General features: G+C 36.4%; 1 protein-coding gene across 1 annotated transcript in view; it reads right to left on the reverse strand.

Moving 5' to 3' along the window:
• The window catches only part of adcy2b (adenylate cyclase 2b (brain)), a 98,903-nt gene extending 91,367 nt beyond the window's left edge, over positions 1-7,536 (reverse strand). The window contains exon 1 of the mRNA XM_051671484.1: positions 7,033-7,536. Coding sequence (XP_051527444.1) covers positions 7,033-7,398 — 366 coding nt within the window. The 5' untranslated portion in view covers positions 7,399-7,536. The remainder of the gene's footprint in view (positions 1-7,032) is intronic.
• Between the last annotated feature and the right edge of the window lie 1,165 nt (positions 7,537-8,701).

An 8,701-nucleotide genomic window follows, 5' to 3' on the forward strand; every position in this document is an offset into this window, starting at 1 on the left:
CAAATGATTGTGTTGTTTTCTGCTCTGATTTGGTCAAAATATTTCAAAACGTCTGTGATGATCCCATCTGTATGAATGTAAGAGCTGCCTTTAACTCATGAAAAATACACAGAAAGCAACCGAGGCAAATTAGTGAATATGACTAAAATGTTTACATTGCAGTCTGGTGGTGTGAATAAAGTCTGAGCATCATAATCTTATGATGTGTTGTTTATTGACTAACATTAAATAAATACTATGTACAGTATTCACATTATAGAGCTTTTTTATTTATTACAGTGTGTTACAATTATGACATACCTTTATACAGTCTGGGTGTTATGAATAGCATCGTCCTATGTGCATTTTCAGTTTAATTGTATCCGAATCAATAATGTTAGAACTATAATTGACACGTGTACAGATAATTGACATTTTTAAATAAATGAGCAAAGACCCACAAGTGTTTTATAGGTGCTTGACTTGGTGAAATGAAGCCGTGTCACCTTTTCAAGATTTATAAATAGAAACAAAAATTCCGCCGGCTATTGCCGCATCCCACAGCGCAGCACAATGAAGAAAAATTTTATTTTGGTCACAAACATGGCATGTCACATGAAAGAGGTCAATACACAAGTCCAGGTGTTTATGTGAGTAGTTATAACTTGCATGATATGACTTATGATAGTCGTAGAGTGTCCATACTGTTTGCACAATGCTATCAAGCTTATTAAGTAAAATAACTGTTTTAAAACCTATGTGGGTTTCGTGTTATTCTTCTTTCAAGAGGGAAATTTGTCTGAATTCACAGTAAGACAGATCGAAGATCAGTCAAAGTCAGCAGCATTAGACAAAGATAATGAACAAATATTGCTTTGTATCCTATTACTGGGGATGATGAAATATTTCAACCCTTACCTCTTCAAGTCACATAATGTCGAATGCAATATGCTGCTTTAAAAATGGTATAAAACATAGGGCATACTGTGCTGGTATAACATTGTTGAATGCAGACACAAAAAATAAAAGACTGTCAAACGATTTAATAGATACATAAAAAAGGGACCCATACACAAGAACACACAGTTGAACCAATACAGTGTTCCAGTAATATCCGAAACTGAAGACAGCTACCTCATCAAAGATATGTATGCACTGTGAATATAATGACAAGCGCATAGCCAGTGTGTCCCTGTGCCGGTGCAAAAGCAGATTTGAATCTCTTTAGTTAGATTACATCAACATTCGAACTGTGTATGGAGACAGTTTTTGACAAATTTATGTAGATAAATAACTAGTCAGTCACTGTGATTTTGACAATCTTGGAGGCTGGTCTGGTATAACTTGGCCATATTGAATGACGTCATAACTAGCCCAGTTTGTGGCCCCCCACTTCAAAACTGGTTCCGGCGCCAGTGCATGTATCACTCCTTTTTAGAGTAAATTGTAAATCTTGGTGTGTTAGCAGGATAGATTCTTAAGTACTAAGGTAAGCATCGCTACTGCAATTGCACATACTGTAAAAAATTAAAAGATAGTCGAGGCACCAATGGGAGGGAGGTTCCTCACATGCCACACTTGCAGAACCCTCTGGAGGTCCTCTAGACACCATTTAAAAGAGCCTCAAATATCCTATTTATGTACTCGAAAAACTTCAAGATTTATTTCAAGTGTCTCAAAACCTTTTCTTTATAATGGGGTTTCTAAAAAAAAAAACATTGACGATTCTTAGAGTTCTTTAGAGCGCCTGCATAATGATACATGAAATCATGTGACTTGTTAAGGAGACGTGTGCTACTACTTTTCTAAGCAATCAGACTATTCAGGCAAAAAAATAAAAAACCCTGATCAGAACCAGATTTGCAATTGCATAGCAACAACCTCGCATCATGGTACAGAGATTTGCACAGGCAAGCACCACTCATTTCCTTCTGAAAATGTAAAAATCCCCATTCCTCAGAATCAGAGAATGTCAAATATTTTTAGCAGGCTCTAATGTAAATGTAAGTTGTGCTTAGTGGAATGCACCAACATCCTAAGGTGTTGAAATTGTGTGCAATGGCCACGTCTTACACTTAACACTTCAGTAGACATTATTTTCCTGTACATTTCAAAAACAACTTTAATTAACTAGTACACCATTGCCTGCACCTGATTAATGTGGCTTTCCAATCATGTGAACTTGTGTTCTTGTTTTTAACGCTTTATCGCACTATTCCTCCAACACATCAATCTTTAATCTCTAAGGACAGTGCAGCAACAATCATTCGAAGAATTTGCAGTGAAAAAACAAGATAAGCGTTCAAAGAGGAGAAGGCAGGATTTCCTGTCCAGGCCAAAGAGGGCTGGAGGAAAAATGAAAGAAAAAGACACGTCGGACAGCTAAAGTGTGATAAAGCAAAATTTTCTTTTGTAAACATTTTTGGTCCCTTTAACATGTCTATGTAAAACTGCTGCTGTTTTCAAGATAAGAGCCTTTGCTCTTCAAAACATCATACCCACAATTAAAACCACACGAGCGTGGTGAGAGTAGTGTTACCACAAACACCCATATTTACTATCTATCTAAATGAGGACATACCAAAGACATCTGCTGTTTTTACTAAAAGAAATCTTCCATATTATGATAAAATAATAATAATAAAAAAAACTTTACATTTAGTAAAAATTACCAATTTTATTAATGAATCAAAATTTGTCCCCAAACTATAGCTATGCACACACACACACTATTGTTTTTAAAAACCTGGTCTCAAAGAATCACATTACTATACTTACATTTTTGCAAAATAATTTTTATGTGGCACATTGTGTGCATCACAGCAGTTTGCTGATTAAATGAACACTAGAGGTGCTAAAACTCTATTACTTTTATTCACATTCACTCAAATCACGAGTAAAAGGTCACATTATCAGTTCATCAACACTAAGTTTTTGCCCTGTTCCACACATAATGCTATCTTATGACATCAAGGCACTTTTACTATAGTCCATGACTTGTAAGGTTAACATTAGCATTACATTACCAACTACATTTACAAGCTTACTCAAGCATGATCAAATTGCGCGGTATAGCTTAACTGATAGAGCGCGTTGGACTTGAGATGCAAAGGACAGGTGTGCAAGTCCCAAAGCACACAAGTCAACACATGAGCTGAAAGTGTTATAGAAGCACCACAAAATGGTGTGGTTGCTTCGGAATTTGTGTTTTTCATCTCTCATTTGCTTTTTATGACACTGTCCCTGTTTCCAACTGGTATTAAGACGTGTTTCGGGTGATCCGATCACATCTGGTCAGCGCTAAATGCAGGTGTAAACGAGGTCTAAAACGTTTTGTGATTGGATCACAAAAACCACATTCGAATGTGGTCAAAAACGCATGTGACCACATCGCATTTGAGGTGTAAATGCTAATTCGTCCTGTATGCATCCCAGCAGCAGTGAAGCACCACCCCTCACCTGTCAATCAAAACAAGAGCTTAAACTTTGCCATGCGATCAGAGCATTTAAAAAAGCGATACATACACAAGCACAAGAACTTCACGGATCTTCTTAAGTGTGTCTGATATCAACACAGATGACAGGCACGAACATCTGAAGCCCCTTTAATACAGGTAATACACTAAAATAATGGATAATTCTGCTTGACATGTTGCGTTTGTGCTTAAATTTCAGATGCAGTGGCGTCGGACCGCAGGTAATAATGGACCTTAGTAACAGGGGCCCTCACTGGAGGGGGGCCCACAGAAAAGCTTAATTGATATTCCATTATATTAACATGTGTTTTATATATATATATATATATAGTAACATGCTATTGGTTGGAATAAAATGTCTCAAGATGTGTTTTCCACCTGTAAAAATGAAGAGTTCCCCTATTATCTGCCTTGTCTCCTCTCATGTTAGCGACCCACACCCCCCTCTCAACAAAAGCAAAAGTGTTCTGGTCCATCAGGACCGCGGTCCAAACTGAGTGCACGTCATGATGTCATTTGCTTAGTCTGTAACTGAATCCAAAATCAGACATAAAAAAAAAAAGGAGCAGAGAAAGAGCGGTAGTCGAGAGAAAAAGAAAAGTGAGCCATACCTGTCAACGTAGCTACTTGGGTGAATATTTGTTTGATATTCATGTAAACATTGTCCAAAATTAACACTTGGCACACACCAAATATGAGAAATAAAGACTGCTTTTGTCGAGAAAATAAACCAGAATTCACCAGGTGGTAGGTAACATTATTAGCAACAGCATCATTACATGCGCTTCATTAAACTATGAACATCAATCACAGTGATGAGCACAATTCAAATCAAACTGTCAACATCTGCCGCTACTCACGCATCTACTGTATAAACATATTTTACTTCAGCGCTCAATTTACCATCAGATGTTTATCTATGATGCCTAAATGTTATTTTTTAGCACTCCATGAGATGCATGTGAAAGTTTCCTTACATTAAGCCACCAAAAGAAAATGTGAGGAACAAAATCACCTGTTCTTGCACTCACATGCAATTGTCTATTTAAAGAGACAGTACCGATTTAGCATGTGTTCTGAGTATCAAAGTAAATAATTGTAAATGGAACAATTTATGCATTTAAACAATAAATATGTAACAAATATAAATGCAAAATAATAAATGTTAATGTTATGTTATTAATAATACATTTATTGATTAAATATACAGAATTGGAACATTTTTCAAAAGCTAAAATGCGACAAATAATTGGTGAAAAACTGAAATATTTTGTAAGATTAAAATATTCAGATTGTACCTAGAAGGGTTATCTAGAAGATTAGAAGATCCTTTCATAATTAACAGCATGAGCTGAGAATTAATTTCTTTCATATTTAAGTTTAATGGAAATTGTAACCAAAGTATACCTAGAATCTGGAAATATGTAATAATACACAGCCCTAATTTTAAGTTAATTTTGGACCCTGTGTAAATATCAGTTAACAAGTTAAGACTTCTAAAACTACCTGAGAGCAGAAATGTCTCAGGATAGACCGAACAACCTGACAGTCTTCTCATTTCAGAAATGTTATGGTGACTTTCCCAACAAGAAATCTTATATATTTAAACATATTATTTATATTGTTTGAAAGCTTTGTTTTGTTTTTTTATAATGTACTGCTTGATTCAAAAAATATTTGCATTCGAAAATCCCCTCCCTTTGAGATCCGAACACAAGTGGTCACAGGAGATGCATTTAAATGACCAGGTTTAAACAGCGATGTGTCTCACCTGACCACATGTGATCGGATCACACGAGACACATTTTAATACCGGGTGTAAATGGGGTCACTATCCATTAGGGTTAGATTGTAGGTATAGGGTTGGGAGGTTGTTTTTGTTGATTTAAAACTGAATAGAGTTTTAACCTTAAAAATCTCATTTGTTTTTCATCTCACATTTGCTTTTAATGACACTATCGGTAAGGTTATTTGTTGGGAAGAAAACTGAACTCACTTTTAGCAACACGTTTGTGTGGACATTTTACCACGGAAGTGCCATGATATGTGTAAACGCATTTTGCAAAAATGTCGCCAAAGTCACTTTTTTTTTTTTTTGCTTTTAATGAGATCAGGCTTGGTTTTAAATAAAGCTAATTAAATAACTACAGACCAATACTAACTCTGATTTGAAAAGAAAATGCATTGCATTTTTGAAAAAAAAATTTAAAAAAAAGCCAAAAAAATACTTTTTTATAATTCTTTTTTATTTTATTTTATTTTATTTTTTTTTTACCTTTGAAAATTTGCAAAGAATTTCCCAAAGGGAGGTTTTGTGAGATTTATCTTCTGGGGACAATTTTGTCCACAAAGTACTCCTACACACACACACACACACACACACACACACACACATACACACACTGGTTTTCATGTTTTATGGGGACTTTCCATAGACATAATGATTTTTATACTGTACGAACTATAGATTCTATCCCCTAACCCTAACCCTACCCCTAAACCTAACCCTCACAAAAAACTTTCTTCATTTTTACATTTTCAATAAAACATAGTTTAGTGTGATTTATAAGGGGGACCTTACAGCGTCAACAATTTCGGGTTTTACTATCCTTATGGGGACATTTGGTCCCCACAAAGTGATAAATACCCGCACACACACACACACACACACACACACACACACACACACACACACACATAAACACAGGTTTCATGTAAATGAAGACTTCTCTTCTTTATTCACTCCCACCTTTCTTGTCCTTTCTAAACACACATAGTCCAAGTGTACCGACAGCAATAATTTACAAGCCCGTTACACATAAACACTGACAAATGAGCATCTGGTGAGGGAGAGTGAGAAAAAGTGAAACGGCGGGTGAAAATGTGAGAGGTTGCAGAAGTGTTGCTCTCAAAAACACACAATCTGCCACAGAGAGAAACGAGACACAGAGACAGAGATACAGAGAGACTGCACTCCACACAAGAGTAAAATACTCTCTCATAGACCGAAACATTTTCCTGCATCCTTACCACAACCACAAACTGTGGAAAGAGAGAGAGGAAAATTAACAGTCTCTCAAAATAGGAGCACAACCAAAACACCGTAAGGGCACAGTTCACCCAAAAATGAAAATTCTGTCATCATTTACTCACCCTCATGTCCTTTGAAACCCTTTTTTTTTTTTCTTCTGTGGAATACAAAAGGAGTTATTTCTAACAAAATGTCCATGCTGCTCTTTGCTATACAATTAAAGTGAATTAGTGACCATGGCTGTCAAGCAAGATTCTCAATATATACTTGAAATATAGCACACAAGTCATATGGACTACTTTTATGATGCTTTTATTGTGCTTTTTTGTCCTTTTTGGGGCTTGACAGCCCACGTTTGAAGATTGAAAGTCATCTAGGTTTGGAACAACATTAAGGCAAGTAAATAATGATAGAACTTTCATTTTTGGTGAAATATCCTTTTAAGAAAGCAAAAAGAAATGTGGTCCAATGCATGGAAGAAAAGCATAGAAAAGTATAAAAATGTTTTACTGTAGGTGGATAAAAACCAAACAAACAGACTCTCACCAGTCCAGAGGCAAAAAACACAGCCAGCAGAGCCAGGCATGCTCCCATGACAATGAGCAACAGGAACACAATGAGAGGATGCTGCTGGCTCATACGGTAGTAGGACTCATACACCCAGTCTGGAGACTTTAGCCTTCTGGATGATGCCACCATGTCCTCTGGACCCTCCAGCAGGTAAGCTCTCTGCGTTCGGAACATGGGGTCCGATTGGACCCCGGCGCTCCCCCCCGAGCCTTGGTCTTCCTCTTCTTTCTCCTGCTGCTGCCGTTCTGGCTCGTCCTCTTCTGTAAGAGTGCTCAGCTGCGGTGGGTGGGATAGACGCGTTCTGCGCCAGGGCAGGAGAGAGAGCGCTGCCGCACGCAGCATTCTCCAGCCAACATGATGAACTGAGCAGAGGAGAGCGACTGAGGCACCCACAAGTGTGCGTGTGAAAGGAGGAGGAGAGAAAGAGAGGTAGAGCGTGAGTGTTTGTTTGACAGCGAGGGAGAGTCTAAGCTCTCTAAAGTGACTTCATGGAGTGTGTGTCAGAGGGAGGATGAGAAAGTCTTCAAAAGAATGAGGAGGGGAGAGAAGAGGAAAAGGGAGGAGAGAGGAAAGGGAGTGGTGGGGTTGACAGGGAGTTACAGTCGTAATGTGTGCTATGCAGCCGTGGCAGGTTAAATGAAATGACTTAATTACCTAGAGGAAATGTTTATTGCTCAGATGTTGCACTTTCATAGCTCACAAGAATTCATGGAGTTCTCTGTTATGTGTCATTAAAGTGTCAACATCATCTTCATCACAGTTTCTCCTAAAATTCCTTGGGAGGAATAAAAACAGACACAAATGAAACTAAAGTGTGTTGACATGCAGTAAGAGTATAGAGCTTTAGATAATTTGATTAGAAATGTTTGATTTCAAATTTAAATCTCTGACTTCAGATTGCAAACTTGGTATCTTGGCAAATCTGTTTTTTGATATTGTTGAGATATCTTCTGAAACTCTACAAACTCATGTGAGAGTGCAGAGCACTCAAATGCCATGAACATGATCCAAATGTTTTTACCCTAATTAAAGGAACAGTTCATCCTAAACTGAAAATTCTGTCATCAATTACTCATCCTTACCATGTTGTTTCATGCGTATGTAATTAGTTTTTCCATATACCTAAACTTCATGGTAAGTTACACTACACAACATGAAATAACCAATGGTGTTTGGCATCACTGACTGTTGCACTGATGTGCCATATTTGGTTATACATGTCTTAATAGGGCTTATTCATAGTTTTCTCAGTTCGATTCTGATTCACAAGATCTAGATTTGATTTGAATATGATTTATATTAGATTCAACATCAATTAATTTAGGTATATTTCAGTTATAATGTCCATTTTGCTTACATATTAAAGAAATGATCTCCCAACAAATGTTTTAAATCATACATGGGACCTTCTAACTAGGTACATTATGAAAAAATGTATCAAATTATTTTTATTTTTGTTTTTCATCATTTTGTTCACAATTAAGCTTTTTAAAAATTTACAAATCCATGTATTCCATCAATAAATATGATATTATTTTGCATATATGATATTTTGTTACATGTTTATTGTTTAATGCATTATTTATACTATTTACAAGTATTTAAATTGTAATTGTAATTTTAAATTGTAAATTTAAAGTGCTAA

This window comes from Myxocyprinus asiaticus, chromosome 34 (genome assembly GCF_019703515.2).
Source record: "Myxocyprinus asiaticus isolate MX2 ecotype Aquarium Trade chromosome 34, UBuf_Myxa_2, whole genome shotgun sequence".
NCBI classification, from domain to species: Eukaryota; Metazoa; Chordata; class Actinopteri; order Cypriniformes; family Catostomidae; genus Myxocyprinus; species Myxocyprinus asiaticus.